This window comes from Pelophylax lessonae, assembly GCF_965119305.1.
Source record: "Pelophylax lessonae genome assembly, chromosome: 4".
Classification (NCBI taxonomy): domain Eukaryota; kingdom Metazoa; phylum Chordata; class Amphibia; order Anura; family Ranidae; genus Pelophylax; species Pelophylax lessonae.
In genome coordinates, this window is record NC_138771.1 from 355967617 (window position 1) to 355985638 (window position 18022).

At 42.8% G+C, this 18022-nt stretch overlaps 1 protein-coding gene across 2 annotated transcripts in view; it reads left to right on the plus strand.

The window, feature by feature from the left end:
* KIF3A (kinesin family member 3A) overlaps positions 1-18022 on the plus strand; it is a 237622-nt gene that overhangs the window by 9932 nt on the left and 209668 nt on the right. For both annotated transcript variants that reach the window (XM_082254247.1, XM_082254248.1), the window contains exon 2: positions 6036-6309. In XM_082254247.1, the coding sequence (XP_082110373.1) occupies positions 6036-6309 (274 nt within the window). The remainder of the gene's footprint in view (positions 1-6035; positions 6310-18022) is intronic.

The following is an 18022-nucleotide window of genomic DNA, read 5'->3' on the forward strand; positions in this document are numbered from 1 at the left end:
CCCCTTCACTGCCAGTGTAATTTTACAGTAACCGTGTATATATATATATATATATATATATATATATATATATATATATATATATATAGCACTGATTACTGTAGTAATGTCACTGGAAACCCCAAAAGTGTCAAATGTCAGTCAAGGGTCCGATCTGTCCGCCGCAATGTCGCAGTACCGCAAAAAAATCGCAGATCGCCGCCATTACGCGTTAAAAAAAAAAAACAACAAAAATGACAAAAATCTTTCCCTTTGTTAGTAAACGTGATAACTTTTGCGCAAACTAATCAAAATACGCTTTTTTGCGTTTTTTTTTTTTTTTTTAACCAAACATATGTAGCATAAAACAAATTGGCCGAAAATGTTAAAAAATTTTGATTTTTACTTTTTTTTTTGGGGAATTTCATATAAAAAAATGTGAAAAATATTTGTTATTTTTGCAAAATTGACGCTTTTTTTGTTTATAGCGCGTGATCAAAAAATCGCACAGGTGATCAAATACCACCAAAAGAAATTTCTGTTTGTGGGGAAAAAAAGGACGTCAAATTTGTTTAGGTACAGCGTCGCACGACCGCGCAATTGTCCGTTAAAGTCACGCAGTGCCGAATCGCAAAATACCCCCTGGTCTTTTAGCAGCCAAATCCTCCGGGGCTTAAGTGGTTAAAAGGGACAATAAATGATATTCCCTATTCTCCCCAAAAAAATGAATCCGCACGCATCCACCACTTAACCACTTGGCACTTTCACCCCCTTCCTGCCCAGGCCAATTTTCAGCGTGGCCACACGTTGAACGATGATTGCACATTCAACACTGTACCCATACACATTTTTATCATTTTTTTTAGACCGACAGAGCTTTCTTTTGGAGGTATTTAGTCACCGCCTGTGTTTTTTTTTTTTTTTAATTTTTTGCTAAACAAAAAAAGACCAAAAAGTTTGAAAAAAAAAAAAAGGTTTTTCTTTAGTTTCTGTTTATAACATTTTGTAAATAAGGAATTCATTTTTCTCCTTTTACGGATGGGCACTGATAGGCTGCACTGATCATCAGGTAGATGTCCTCTGTGTGGATTGTCGCTTACCAGCTCTCCTCACATGCGGTCAGCGTGAGGAGAGGACTTATCTTTAGCGCAGAAATTTTTCCTTTCTTACATTTTATTTTTGCCACTTCATTTTTGTATACTGTAAAAACTTCAACCACATTGAAGTATTTTTTGGAAAAAATTTAACAAAAGTTGAAATATTATATGAGAAGTTTGTATGTATCATTTTTTGTAAAGTTATTCAAAGGATTAATTAGCTAATCAAAAAAAGAACACTCAATTAAGCAAAAAAACTAAAATAAAAATAATCGTTAGATTAGTGGACGAATCGGAAAAATAATCGCTAGATTAGTCGACAGACAAAATAATCGTTAGTTGCAGCCCTAAACCACAGCACTACCTATGTTTGCATGTTCTCTCTGTGCTAGTGTGGGTTTCCTCTGGGTACACCCAAGACATGCTGGTAGGTTAATTGGCTGCATATTAGTGTCTCATCAGTGCCCATCAGTGTAAGTGCCGGTTCACACTAAGGCGACCTGTGAGGCGACCTGGTCGCCTCACAGGTCGCCGCAGGTCGCCTCCCATAGGGAAGCTGCGGACCCGTTCTAATAGGAGCGACACAAGTCACTCCGACCTAGAAAAAGGGTCCGGAGCTTCTTTGGGGCGACCCGGAGGCGACCGCCATAAACTTAAATGTTATGAAGTCCGTGGCGGCCGCTCCGAGGTAGCGGCGCGGTGCGAGGTAGCGTCGCTGCAATGTGAACCGGCGCAAAGAGATAACTTGTTTACAAAATCTTATAAAGGAAACAAAGAAACTTTTTTTTTTTTTCAAAATTTTTTGTCTTCTTTTTTTTTTTTTTTTTATTTGTTTAGCAAAACATAAAAAAAACCCAGCGGTGATCAAATACCACCAAAAGAAAGCTCTATTTGTGGGAAAAAAATGATAAAAGTTTTATATTGGTACAGCAATGCATGACCAGGCAATTGTCATTCAAAATGCGACAGCGCTGAAAGCTTAAAATTTGGTCTGGGCAGGTAGGGAGTGAAAGAGACCTGTATGGAAGTGGTTAAAGCACTATGTAAATTAATGACACTATATAAGTACCTGTGATAAATAATTGTGAGTTTAGTATCCCGTTTAAATCGAATCACTTAACCACTTGCCGACTGCCGCAAGTATATATACTGCGGCGGTCAGCCCTGTGCAGGCAAAGTGACGTACCGGTACGTTACTCGCCTGCGAGCCAATAGGGGGCGCGCGCGTGCCGCCGGAGGCGCGCTCCCGCCCCTGCTCGCTCACTGGGATCCCCGCGCGTGTGACCGGCGGACCCGATGTCCGCCGGTCACTCGTGATCATCCGTTACAGAGGGAGAAAGGCAGGCGGCTAATGTAAACAAAGCCGCCTGTCATTCTCCCTTGTGTAACAGCACAGATCATACGGTCCTGCTATGTAGGACCGTAGATCTCTGCTGTTACATGAAAAGCCACGCCCCTTTACAGTTAGAAGCACGCCCCTAGGGACACTGGCCCCTCCTTCTCCAATAAAGTTAACCCCTTCCCTGCCAGTGTCATTTTTACAGTAACAGTGCATATGTATAGCACTGATTACTGTGGTAATGTCACTGGTACCCCCAAAAGTGTCAAAAATGTCAATCAAGGGTCTGATCTGTCCGCCGCAATGTCGCAGTCCCGCAAAAAAAAAATCGCAGATCGCCGCCATTACTCGTTAAAAAAATAAAAATGACAAAAATCTTTCTCTTAGTAAACGCAATAACTTTTGCGCAAACCAATCAAAATATGCTTATTGCGATTTTTTTTTTTTTTTTTTTTTTTTTTTATACCAAACGTATGTTGCAGAAAACAAATTGGCCTAAAATGTTAAATTTTGATTTTTACATTTTTTTGGGGGGGAATTTCTTGTGAAAAAATTTGAAAAATATTGTTGTTTTTTCAAAATTGTCACTCTTTTTTTAGTTTATAGCGCATGATCAAAAAATCGCACAGGTGATCAAATACTACCAAAAGAAAGCTCTGTTTGTGGGAAAAAAAGGACGTCAATTTTGGGTACAGCGTCGCACAACCACGCAATTGTCCGTTAAAGTCATGCAGTGCCGAATCGCAAAATACCCCCTGGTCAGGAAGGGGTAAAATCTTCCGGGGCTTAAGTGGTTAAAACATTGGAGACCACGTATAAATACAGACCTATTTGCGTACCATCCATTCATCCCCTGATACGTGACCTATGTTAACCACAGCTTATTCAGGTTAGCACGTAGACATATGTAAATGCCCAAACATGGATTACAAATTTCTGTAAGCAGTTGTATCACAGGCCTTCCAGCAAGATCCCGAGGAATGCTAAGTAGGCCAAATCTTGCAGGATAACCCTACAGCACAGTGCAGGATTGTCTTCTCGCAAGTTTTGGCCTACTCGGCATTCTCTGGTATCACCTTCCATTACATCACCTTCTCTAAGGCACCATAGGTGGAAGCCTCAGGGAAATATAAATATATATAAAAAAATATATATATAAATGCACAAACAGGTCAGGACTGCACACACCCAGTATGTAACTCGATTCTTCAGGTGCAAAGCAGGCAGTGGAGATCACCCAGACTCCAGTATATAGAAAAACAAAATAGATCCAATCTGCAGCACCTTGTATATTTATTAGGAGAGTAAAAACTCGCAAAAGAGACATCAAAAGGCCTCCTTTATGAGTTTTTTTTACTCTCCTAATAAATATACAGATTGGATCTATATCGTGTGTGTGTGTGTATATATATATATATATATATATAATATAGTGCATTGTGAAAGTATTCGGCCACCTTGAACTTTTCGACCTTTTGCCACATTTCAGGCTTCAAAACATAAAGATATAAAACTGTAATTTTTTGTGAAGAATCAATAACAAGTGGGACACAATCATGAAGTGGAACGAAATTTATTGGATATTTCAAACTTTGTTAACAAATAATAAACTGAAAAATTGGGCGTGCAAAATTATTCAGCCCCTTTACTTTCAGTGCAGCAAACTCTCTCCAGAAGTTCAGTGAGGATCTCTGAATGATCCAATGTTGACCTAAATGACTAATGATGATAAATAGAATCCACCTGTGTGTAATCAAGTCTCTGTATAAATGCACCTGCACTGTGATAGTCTCAGAGGTCCGTTTAAAGCGCAGAGAGCATCATGAAGAACAAGGAACACACCAGGCAGGTCCGAGATACTGTTGTGGAGAAGTCTAAAGCCGGATTTGGATACAAAAAGATTTCCCAAGCTTTAAACATCCCAAGGAGCACTGTGCAAGCGATAATATTGAAATGGAAGGAGTATCAGACCACTGCAAATCTACGAAGACCTGGCCGTCCCTCTAAACTTTCAGCTCATACAAGGAGAAGACTGATCAGAGATGCAGCCAAGAGGCCCATGATCACTCTGGATGAACTGCAGAGATCTACAGCTGAGGTGGGAGACTCTGTCCATAGGACAACAATCAGTCGTATACTGCAGTGGTTCTCAACTCCGGTCCTCGGGACCCACCAACAGGCCAGGTTTGCAAGATAACTAAATTACATCACAGGTGATCTCATTTGCTGCTTAGTGATTGTGGTATTCTAGTCTGCATCCCCCAAGGTAATACTTAAAATCTGGCCTGTTAGTGGGTCCCGAGGACCGGAATTGAGAACCACTGGTATACTGCACAAATCTGGCCTTTATGGAAGAGTGGCAAGAAGAAAGCCATTTCTTAAAGATATCCATAAAAAGTGTTGTTTAAAGTTTGCCACATGCCACCTGGGAGACACACCAAACATGTGGAAGAAGGTGCTCTGGTCAGATGAAACCAAAATCGAACTTTTTGGCAACAATGCAAAACGTTATGTTTGGCATAAAAGCAACACAGCTCATCACCCTGAACACACCATCCCCACTGTCAAACATGGTGGTGGCAGCATCATGGTTTGGGCCTGCTTTTCATTAGCAGGGACAGGGAAGATGGTTAAAATTGATGGGAAGATGGATGGAGCCAAATACAGGACCATTCTGGAAGAAAACCTGATGGAGTCTGCAAAAGACATGAGACTGGGACGGAGATTTGTCTTCCAACAAGACAATGATCCAAAACATAAAGCAAAATCTACAATGGAAAGGTTCACAAATAAACATATCCAGGTGTTAGAATGGCCAAGTCAAAGTCCAGACCTGAATCCAATCGAGAATCTGTGGAAAGAACTGAAAACTGCTGTTCACAAACGCTCTCCATCCAACCTCACTGAGCTCGAGCTGTTTTGCAAGGAGGAATGGGCAAAAATGTCAGTCTCTTGAAAAAAACTGCAAAACTGATAGAGACATACCCCAAGCGACTTACAGCTGTAATCGCAGCAAAAGGTGGCGCTACAAAGTATTAACTTAAGGGGGCTGAATAATTTTGCACGCCCAATTTTTCAGTTTTTTATTTGTTAAAAAAGTTTGAAATATCCAATAAATTTCGTTCCACTTCATGATTGTGTCCCACTTGTTATTGATTCTTCACAAAAAATTACAGTTTTATATCTTTATGTTTTGAAGCCTGAAATGTGGCAAAAGGTCGAAAATTTCAAGGGGGCCGAATACTTTCGCAATGCACTGTGTGTGTGTGTGTGTGTGTGTGTGTGTGTGTGTATATGTATATATATATATATATATATATATATATATATATATATATATATATATTATACAAAAATTTTTATTTTCCTTCTATGGGCTGAACTTGATGGACTGTAACTGTACTGTTTGCCCTCATGCTGTAAAGCACTGCATAAACTGTTGGCGCTATTTAAGTCCTGTATAAAAGAATATATGATTGTCTGAAAAAAATTACTTCCTTTTGCTGTTATTTGTGCTGTGCTCAGTTTAGTATGTACTTTCTTTTGTTTGTTTTTAAACTGTTTTGTGGTAATTAATGTAAGTTTTTTTTTTTTTTTTTTCCCCTTATCTGTATCTACAGATCAACAAAGCAGAGAAACCTGAATCCTGCGATAATGTGAAGGTTGTAGTTCGATGTCGCCCATTGAACGATCGAGAGAAAGTCATGGGCAGCAGAATGGCTGTAAATGTTGATGAAATAAGGGGAACTATCGCTGTTCACAAAGTAGACTCGATGAATGAGCCCCCAAAGACTTTTACATTTGACACAGTTTTTGGACCAGACAGTAACCAGCTGGATGTTTACAATTTAACAGCCAGGCCAATTATTGACTCTGTGCTGGAAGGCTACAATGGTAAGATCTCCAAAATGAGAAATATACATTATAGAAAATAATAGGAAAATGCAGCTTCAACCTAAAGTGGTTCTAAAGTCTAAACATTTTTTACCTTAAAGCTTTTCTTATGTTAAGGTTAAAAATGTTTAGGCATCGGTTTTGGCCCCTCACTTTCGTGTCTCGCTGGCTTTGCTAGGGCATGGGAGCCATTGGCTTGCAGTGCTGTCAATAAAACTCAATGATGAGGGAGCGAGGCCGAGTCCCGCTGTCTGTGTCAATGGACGCAGCAGCAGGGCTTGGGAACAAGCATTCACAAGTACCCTAATTGGAAACTCCTGGACAGAGAGAAGGGACTAGGAGTGCTGACGGCGGACCTGAGAAGAGGAAGTTAGGGGCTGCTCTGTGCAATTTAATTGCACAGAGCAAGTAAGTATAGAGAAAATTTCCTTTATAATCACTTTAATGTGTAGTTTATTTTAATACCCTTTGTTTAAATTTTAAAAATGTTATTTTAACTTTTGTCAATTATTGAAATATTGCATAGTAATTGCAAATCATTCTTGCATGTATTAACAGAAGGTAGAGCTTTACGATTACCAGAGTATTTAGCTGCACTGTTAATAAACCTGCTATTTACATGGAGGTTAATTTCAACAGCAATATTCCCATTGGATTTTGTGTACATTTAACATGTTGTTATATGCAGGTATTTACCTGTAAGGCCCCTTTCATGCGATTGGACTGACCAGGTCCGCCTGTCCGTTGTAAAGGCGGACCTGATCTGGTTACCCATTGCCCTTTATAGAGGTTGGATGTCAGCGGAAGTATCTGGCATCCGATCCGACAAGATCTGCTGAAAACAGACGTATGGCGATATGTTCACCCTCCATCCAGTCTGTTCGATCAGATGACAATTGGATGGAAACAGACAGGCTGGCGGTTTTCATCCGATCTCCCCATAGAGGAGAGCAGGACTCTGATAGGTCTGTCTCTGCACAGTGAGCACAGACAGGACTGTCATCTGCCTGCTCAGTGGGGATCCCTGCTGAACAAGCAGAGTCTTTTAAAACGGATCCACCCCGTGTGAAATTGGCTTAAAAGGCTTCCTTGTGTAGACATACAAACCATGAAACTTCTGCTCCCACTAGAACACACCGGTCAGTGGTGGTAGCCATTGGCTGCCAGTGCTGATCGGATGCTGGTTTTCCAGCATTTCAGCCGTTCGGCCTGCTTCTGTCAGACAGGCTGGTGTACACAGAAGCCGAACAAAAACCGGCTGATATTTAGCCCATGTGTACCAGGCTTAAGCCTGAGAGATCCTGAGGGCAAATGGCTTCTGTTGTGCTCCATTTTTAGAAACCCATAATGCTCAGCGGATCTTGTGTCGTGGGTGATTTAAAGCCCAAATGAGGTAAAAAAAGTAGGTATATTGGAGGGAATTTACAAAATTTGGAACAGATGTAATCTGGGACATCTTTGCATGGTAACCTTTGCATAGTCTGCTTTCAATTCCAGCTTGTTCAGTTAAAGCGTTTTTTTTACTCCAAAACTTCATATTCCTGATATGTGGCTGCTGTAACATGTACTTGTATGAGAAAGTATCCTGTTCTTTGTATGCTTCCTTTATGTGAAATCACTGGTGTGCCTGCCTGTCCCTCTTTCCTGTGAAAAAACTGACCAAACTAAGCAGGAGAATGCACTGTGGTCAGTTCTAGCTATGCTGGGAACTCAGCCTGTTCTCCTGTAATGATCCGACTTGTCCTGGCACGCCCCCCCCCCCCCCCCCGAAGAGCCTTTCACTGGGAAGCCTAGTGTATTGCTGCTTCTCCTCCCCCTAGTTCTTATGCCTCTGAGAACAGAGGGAATTTGATAAATTATAAAAAAAAAAGGGGAAAAAAAGGATATTTATAATGCATTTTTGTATCTATACAAAAAATGTTTTGCCTTTTCATTTCTTTTGTAAACTGAATGGGTTGTTTTACAGGGTGATCGTTTACAATCACTTTAAGCTTTGAAAATGAATGATAGAAGCTGAAACTGACTGGTTGCCATGCACAGCTGCTCCAGTCCTAGTAAATGTATCTCATTGAGTATTGTACAGAAACGATAAATACTGTATAAATGCCTTTCCATTGTTCAAAGGTAAATTGCTCACCAGCATTAGTCCTAATTCCTCTCCTCGGAATTTCACTGCAGAGAAGGAGGGCTGCTACCTTCATAAGAAATCTAAAAATAAAGATTTTTAAATCCATATAGTTCAAAAAAATTGAAACTAGGGCTGGGCGATAAAACGATACCGATATGTATCGCGATAGTGACATTTTCGATAGCAATAAAAGACTTTGAACGATAAAACGAAAAGTCCGCTCCGACGGGTTTAAGCTTTAAAAATGGCGCCGCCCGTCGCATACATGTCACCGCGCACGCGCTGCCGCCGCTCGGGAGAGGCCGGGAATAGCCGAAATTACACGAGTGGTGGCGGCGCGTGCGCAATGACGTGGCGGCGCCGGGCGGCGCCATTTTTAAAATGAAGGCGCCTCTGGAACAGTTAAGTCAAACAGCTTCACTACCTGCCATTATGCAGGGCTGCGGGCACACTACAAGGGATGCAGTGCTGCGGGCATGGTCTACCTGTACCATGCCCACAGCACTGTATCTCCTGTAGTATGCCCACAACCCCGGATCCTCTTGTACCATGCCAGTACCCTGCATTCTCCTGTACCATGCCAGTACCCTGCATTCTCCTGCACCATGCCAGTACCCTGCATTCTCCTGCACCATGCCAGTGCCCTGCATTCTCCTGCACCATGCCAGTGCCCTGCATTCTCCTGCACCATGCCAGTGCCCTGCATTCTCCTGCACCATGCCAGTACCCTGCATTCTCCTGCATCATGCCAGTACCCTGCATTCTCCTGCACCATGCCAGTCACCCTGCATTCTCCTGTACCTTGCCAGCCGCCCTGCATTCTCCTGTACCTTGCCAGCCGCCCTGCATTCTCACCCTAGGGTCCTTATTTTAAATGGGTAATAAAAAATATCAATAATTATCGATATCGACCGATATGAAACACTGATATCGTGATACAGTTTTCAGCCATATCGTCCAGCCCTAATTGAAACTTTAGTTTAGCTCTTCTTAACAGAAAAAGGCCCCAAACCAGTTTTCATTTAAAGTGTTATTAAACTCACATCATTAAAAAAACTGTCAATAAATGGTGTATTACAGGGCTCAAAATTTCAAGTCCTGAGCCACTAACCAGGCCTTAAGAGTTACTCGCCACCAGTTGCCCGCCCCTAAGTCTGCCCCTAAACGCCCTTGTAAATTATCTCATGAAATTACACTGTCAAATGTTTTATGCAGAATTAATTAAAAAAAAAAAAAAATCTAAACAACCTTAACAATATTAACCTAAAGCATATTCTTGCCCATCAGTACAAGCTCATTAGTGCCCTTCAGTGCAGCCTTATCAGTGCCTATCAGTACAGTCCCATCAGTGCATCCTCATCAGTGCCCATCAGTGCAGCCTCATCAGGGGTCACCAGTGCAGCCTATCAGTGCCCATCACTACAGCATATCAGTGCTGCTTTATCAGTGCAGGAGGAGAGTCCATCTCCACCAGCAATGCCTGCAGCCTCTGTGCCAAGATGGCATCAGCGCATGTGGCCGCCGGAGTGTTTTTTGCTTCCTCACGGGTGTTGGACGGCTCTTGACTAGCCTATCAGCGGAAGTGGGAGGAACAGGCAAGACACTTGCAGCCAAGACAGGGTTGATCTGTCCCAACTACCAGGTGTAAAGGGGTTGGACAACACAGGATTCCCCAAAACTCCTTTTCTCAGGCATCTGTCCCACTCTACATCCAGCCACATCCCCCCATAAGAACCTAAACTTGACCTGGTATTACCTTGTTGCAGTCCCTGTACAGCAGAGAGAGGAACAAGCAGCATACGGAGCTGGTTAAGTTGTTTTATATTTTTAATTGGTTTCTCATTTTTCTTTTGTTTTTGTTGCCTGGGGTTCTGCTTTATTGAACTGAGCTTTCTGCCTAATGAGTGAACCAAATGGAATCGCATTAAAGAGCCTTGTTTTGCAGAGGAGCAACAGGGCTGTTTTTATAGTGTTTTAGTTGCTTGGGTGTTGGAGTCAATGCTACCAGCATAAGTTCAGGCAGAAACTCAACATGAGTAAAATTAGGTGGATAATTCTAAGGCCCCTTTCACATATACGGTCCGTTCAGTTCTTCAGTTCAATTACGTTAAAATGTATCCGTTTTTCGTCAGTTGTCATCCGTTTTTCATCATCCGTTGTCACCCGTTTTTCATCCGATCCGTTTTTTTGACGGATGAAAAATAGGGCATTCATCCGTTCAAAAAACCGGACATTGACGGAAGCGGAAGAAAACGGATGTTAACGGATCATCATCCGTTGTCATCCGTTTTTACATAGAGGTACATTGATGTCTGTTTTTTCATCCGTCAACGTGATGGATAAAAAACGAACAAACGGACAGCATGTGTGAAAGGAGCCTTAATGATGCATAGGTTTTCTTCTGATTACTGCATTAACCCAGTCAATTATATTCAGAGATGCTGCGATGCACACTGTTAAAGTAACATAACACCCATAATATAGCTGATAAATATCTGAACTAACTTTTCTAATCCTGAAATGTCGATTACCTAAATTAGTAGATGTCCTTCAACTACATGGCCTGTGTTTCCATATTGTGCTGTGTGTACATTTATACATCTTTCTTCTGTGATCAGCTATTTTTATACTGTTTGTCTGTTCCATCAATGGATAATCAATTATATAATGGATTTTTCATTGTGTATTGATTGTTTCTATAATGAGTTGTTGCTTGTGATCGAATTATACGACCTTTCATATTCATCAGTGTTCAACAGAACTAAAAAGTGTCTGCAAGTCAGTGCACTCATTATAACTATTTGATAATTAGGTTCTACATTCTGTGTGCCTTGTGGTAAGATGGCAAAATCATATTGTCAGTGTGACACACATTCCCTTGAGCTGATCTGGGCCATTCTAGGGGAAGGAGCTAGCAGCACAATTATCCTTTTCACAACTGTGATCTTGGCATGTGAAAATGAAGTATTTTACTGAATAGAATATTGTTTGTCTGTCTAGCTTTCTGAATTCCATGTGCTCTGAATATCAATGGAGTGCTATTTATTATAAGAGAGTCAGTCCACCCAGTTGATATTTTAGTTCTGTGGTGACTGTTATCTCATTTACTCTGATAGCAAGGTCTCAATGTTTTGTGTTCTCATGCCTGTTCATGACAAAAGGGTTCTACTCGGTTGAAATTTTGGAGAGTGCAAAATCAGGTGCAGCTCTGCACAGAAACCAATCCGCTTCCAAACTTTGTCAAAGCTTAAGGGCTCCTAAAATTACATGCAATCTCTGTGCAGTGCAAATTCAGTTTGTAATGGCTGAATTCACACTGCAATCGCACTAAAAGACGCACAGGACCCTTTTTTTGGTCCGCAGCAGAATCGAATCGCATGGTGGTTCACACTAGTGCGATCCGATTCTGTGTGAACTTTCAGATTGCACTGTGATATGCGGTCTGATTTGGGGGTGTTGTTAACTTTTAATTGACGCCCCCAGCGTATCGCATATGGCAGTGTGAACTGCCAGGGGTGCGGATGCGATGCGGGAACACGCTGTATATTCGCAGCGTTCCCGCATCGCTCAAATGTGAACCTGCACTAACCACGTGAAGACCAGGCCTTTTCTGGCGCTTTTTGTTTGCATGTAAAAATCTGTATTTTTTGTTAGAAAATTCGTTAGAACCTCCAAACATTATATATTTTTTTAAAGCAGAGGCACTAGAGAATAAAATGGAGGGTTTTGCAATTTTTTGCGGCAGCTGGTCAATCAGGACTCCCGGTGGGATGAGAGATCCAGGTAAAGCCGTGGGGGTGGGGGGGGGGTAACTCAACCTCTCCCACTGCTTGGAAGAAGCAATCCTGTGGCTAGTTAGCCATTAGGATTGCTTTTGACACTGCTTGTACATCCACTTCAGTGGCTAGTTGGCCAATAGGATTGCTTTTGACAAGAGAGCCAACCAACCGTCTGCTCTAAAAAAAAAACCGTAGCACAGGTGTGTGCTAATGAGGTCAACTGGGAAATTCCTTCCTATGTCTTACTGGCTTCTCTGTCTGAAATCTACATACTAGCAAGCAATAAAATTTCCTAAGATATACAGCAAGGGCTAAGGAAAATAAATATAGTTACTGACATCAAACTACACGTTTCAAAAGATGCCAGTAAAGGCTGTTCAAAGCGAGAGGGATGCAAGCAAGCTCAAATTAAGGTGAGATCGCTTGTGTGATGTGGACAATAATAACCTCCTATGCCCTCCCATTTCTGCCTCCAGGGTTGTCTATATAATACACTTCTTTTTGTTCATCGTTTTGCATTTGATAAAGAAGCTTTTGCTGAGCGGTGAGATCACTTCCGGTTGTGGACATCGCGGCCATCTTGTTAGTTATCTTGCGGGCACAGTCCGCATACAACACCAGCTTCGACTGGAGAACCCTGCAGGCCGCCATAAGGTAGAAGGGATGTTAGAAAGATCAATGGGATCACAAGGGTCAGGGAGAGGTGCTTGTGGAAGCACACCAGGAAAAAGATGTGGGTGGAGTGCCCCTGTAGAAGGAAGTGCAGACAGATTTGGACCCCTGAGGGTGGTAGTAGGCACAGAGGTGCCAATGTGGAGAGTGTTGTGTTTTTTTTTCTCCAATGCAAAATGGGGGGGATGCAGAGAGGCAAGCCCGTGCCGCTGTTTTTTTTTTTGGGAGTTTGGGCTAGGTTTTTCAGAAAACAGGCACACTAATTATAGTGTGTGTGCTGGGGTTAAAATTGGAGCTGGGATTAGAGGTCAGTGGCTCCCGAGGGAAGTCAGTCTGTGAAAAGGAGATATGAGGAGCACATTGTACCATACTGTCCATGCTGGAAGTGGGAAAGGCTGAGCCTGTGAGGATGTAGCAGCAGGGAGTTGCAGGAGAAACAGAGCTGAGGAACTTCAGTGTTTTGTGCACAAGCACTGCGACTGTGTGTTTGACGTTCTGGAGGACCAAGGCAGGAGGCCTAAACAGATATACTGCAAAGAAGAGCCATGATTCGATTGTTTATTTGTCACATTGATGGTGAGAACCCCTGTAAAGGAAATTATTCTAATGTGAACTTTTACTCTGTTTTCAATAAAAGTGGGCAGAAAAGCCCCAAAACGGACTTTTGGAGTCGAATAAACTCGTTGTTTAGCGCTACCAATGAGCTAAAATATCCTAAATCTAATAAAAATATATATAATTTATGAAATAGAAGATGCACATTCCCATTGTTCCAAATATCCTTTACTTCTGATCTTCATGCATATAAGTAAACATATTTACAAGCAACTGCACAGTTTCGGACATGCATATGTCCTTCATCAAGCTGCATGTGTGGCACTAATTCTCATTACAATTTTTTATCTCTATTCCCTCAGTGAGTCCAGCCTCGCAACACTACACAGGTGTAGAGGTTTATATCTCTAAATAAAAAGCAAAGTAACACTTTAAAAACACATCAGATCTCAATGGGGAAAAATATCATGCTGGATATCCATACTGATATGTACTGGGTAATGTGTTGGGATGACAGGATGCCACATGGAAATTACAATTATTAACCTACAGAGGGCTGAATTCAAAGACACCCCGAAAATCAAATTGAAAAAATGATGCAGCAGGCAAGTCCATTTTTCTGAAATTTTAGTTGCAGCAACACAAAATGATATTCAGTAGCTTGTATGGCCCCCACGTGCTTGTATGCATGCCTGACAATGTCAGGGCATGCTCCTAATGATATGATCGATGGTGTCCTGTGGTATTTCCTCCCAGATCTGGACCAGGACATCACTGAGCTCCTGAACAGACTGAGGTGCAACCTGGCAGCATCGGATGGACTTACACAATGTCCTAGAGTTGTTCTATTGGATTTAGGTCAAGCAAGCATGGGGGCCATTCAATGGTATCAATTCCTTCATCCTCCAGGAACTGGCTGCATACTCTCGCCACATGAGGCCAGGCATTGTTGTGCACCAGGAGAAACCCAGGACCCACTGCAAAAGCATCTGGTCTGACAATGGGTCCAAAGATTTTATCCCAATATCTAATGGCAGTCAGGGTGCCATAGTCTAGCCTGTAGAGCTCTGTTTGTCCCTCCATGGATATGCATCCCCAGACTATCACTGACCCACCACCAAACCGGTCATGCTGAACGATGTTACAGGCAGTAAAGTGTTCTCCATGGCTTCTCCAGACCCTTTCACGTCTGTCAGATGCTCAGGGTGAACTTGCTCTCATCTGTGAAATGCACAGGGCACCAGTGGTGGACCTGCCTATTCTGGTGTTCAATGGCAAATGCCAATCGAGCCCCACAGTGCCGGGCAGTGAGCACAGGACCCACTAGAGGATGTCGGGACCTCAGGCAACCCTCATAAAGTCTGTTTCTGATTGTTTGGTTATAGGCATTCACACCAGGGGTCTGCTAGAGGTAATTTTGTATGGCTCTGGGAGTGCTTATCCTGTTCCTCCTTGTACAAAGGCGCAGATACCGGTCCTGCTGATAGGTTAAGGACCTTCTAGGGCCTTGTCCAGCTCACAAAAGAGTAATTGCGTGTCTCCTTGAATCTCCTCCATGCTCTTAAGACTGTGCTTGGAGACACCGCAGACCTGGCAAGGGCACGTATTGATGTGCCATCCTGGAGGAGTTGGACTGCCTGTGCAACCTCTATAGCACGTGTGTCATAAACAAGGCCCTAGGGCCACATCTGGCCCCTCAGGCCATTTCATGTATGGCCCTTACACCCAGGGCCTCTTTTAAGCTGGAACGGATGGGGAACTCTACAACTTCCATCACCACTGACTCTCACCGTCCCCTCCCCGCTCACCACTGTCACTTGTAAACAGAAAAGCCTTCTGTGTTTACAAGGACTGCTTTCCTCCCGGTGACTCCCACAGATTCCTTCCTGCCCTGAACTCATGGCGGGGACAAGAGAGGTACAGATGCAAGTACATTGTGAGATGGGGCATCACGTGGTAAGCTGCACCGTGATCCCTATCTATGCCCAGGTGCACAGCTGGCGACCAATAATTGCTTACACTGCTGGAAGGTGCTAGGGCGGGGCAGGGCAGGTGGGATGCAAGGAAGCTTTTGGGGGTAGGGGGGAGATGAGGGCTGTGGGGGGAGATTTGTGCAGGGTGGGGGGATGGGAGAGAATGGTGCAGGTCAGAGCTGAGAAGGGGGGTGGAAGTGAAATGTGGACAGCCTGTAAAAGTGAGCTAAACCCAGCACACTGTGCATAGCGCACCCCTAAACCCTGCACTCTGTATGTAGTGTACTCCTAAACCCTGCACTCCTGTACACAGCGCACCCCTGAACTCTGCACTCTGTGCATAGTGCATTCCTGAACTCCGCACACAACGCACTCCTGGTATTTATTGCTCCTTTAAGATCCTCCAATGTACAATTTGGCTACACCCATCGTTCAATGCAGTTAGGTGGGCGGGACGTGTTTGGGTTCCTGCACCTATTCTCTGACGGGATGGGTAAATTTATATAGTCTTACAGATACAAATGGCCCTTTGAGGCTAACCTTAGTGCTGATGCAGCCCGAAATTAAATTTAGTTTGACAACCCTGTTCTATAGGCAGATATCAAGCTACAAGTAATGACACTGACCCTAGCCAAATGCAAAGCTAGTGAAAAACAGTCAGAAAAGATGAGTAGGGGGAAAAAAAAGTCAATGGCCTCCACCTTTAAAACCACTCCTGTTTTGGTGGTCATCTCATTGTTGCCCATCTAGTGCACCTGTTAATTTCATTAACACCAAAGCAGCTAAAACTGATTAACAACCCCCTCTGCTACTTAACTGATCGAATCAGTATCCCAGGAGTTTAATTGACTTGATGCTGTACTCTGATTAAAAAGTGTTTTTTTTTTTTTTGTTTTTTTTGAGCAGTGTGTGTATGTATATGTGTGTGTGTGTGTGTGTGTGTGTATGTATGTATGTATGTATGTATGTATGTGTGTGTGCTAAAATTAACTTTTAATGCGTTTTTTTTTTTTTTTTTTCACTGAAATTTTGTGTTTCCTAGACCTGTGGTAATATCATGTGACATAAAAAATTGGAACTACCGTATTTTCCGGCGTATAAGACTGTGCGTGTAAGACGACCCCCCCCCCCTCCCCCTAATTTTCAAGTTAAAACATAGGTTTTTGGGCTATACTCTCCGTATAAGACAACCCCCCTTCCGAAGCAAGGCAACACCATTGAAAAACATCAGATTTCTCAGATCTCTCATAAATTTCCAAGGTACTGTAAGAAAGTATTAGATGTAATCTCTCAAAGCACTGGCTGTCTGTGCCCTGTTAATCTCCAAGGTTCCGTAAGTACTGTAAATGTAATCTCTCATATATCTCCAAGATACCGTAAGTAAGCATTACCGGTAGATGTAATCTTTCAAGGCGCTGACTGTGCGGGAATCCTGTATCGGTATACCGTATGTACCATAGCTTCGGATACATACATACAGTATACCGCACTGAGCCAATCAACGGTGAGCGATATATTCTATTATTGAATGCAAAGCCCGCTCGGATTGGCAGAGTCAGCGAGGCAGGCTGATGTTACTCCGCCAATCCGAGCAGGCTTTGCATTCAATAATAGAATACATTGCTCACCGTGATTGGCTCAGCGTGGTATACTGTATGTTGCCGAAGCTATGGTATACCGGTACAGGATTCCCGCACAGCGAGCGCCTTGAGAGATTACATCTACCAGTAATACTTATGGTACCTTAAAGATATAAGGGAGATTACATTTACGGTACTTAGGGTACCATGGAGATTAATAGGGCACAGACAGCCAGCGCTTTTGAGAGATTACACTTACTTACCTTGGAGACTTTTAAACTCGGTGTATAAGACGACCCCCCCCCCCCCCCCATTTTTGGGGGATTTTTTTGAGGTTACAAAGTCGTCTTATACGCCGGAAAATACGGTACCACTATTTAATTCTCTAGAGTGTCTGCTTTCAGAAAATATGTAATGCTTGGGTGTTTTATGTAATCTTATGGCTTGAAATTATTTTTTTTAAACGTGTGCAAAAATGCAAAAACTGCTCTGGCTGTGAAAGGGTTAACCACTTGCCGACTAGTTACCGTAGTTATACTGCGTCAGGTCAGCTCTGTTACGCTAAATGATGTACATGTACGTTGTTTTGTGTAGCAGATAGCGGGGGCACGCGCACGCCGCCGGGGCGCGCCCACGAGCTGATTGGCTAGAGGAGGGCACCCATGACCACTCCCAATGGAGCCAGAATGGCAGGTTTCTGTGTTCATCCAGTGAATACAACTCCCACACAGTGAGAAAACATCCCCTAGGCACCCATTTAACCCTTTGATCGCCCCTGGTGTTAACCCCTTCCCTACCAGTGTCTGTTACTGTTGCAATGTTAATGGTCCCCCCAAAAGAATCAGGTGTCCGATCTGTCCGCCGCAATGTCGCAGTCCCGCTAAAAATCGCTGATCGCCATCATTACTAGTAAGAAAAAAGGAAAATGACTTAAATATTTCCCCTAGTTTGTAGACACGATAACTTTTGCGCAAACCAATCAATATACACTTATTGGGATTTTCTTTTACCAAAAATATGTAGCCG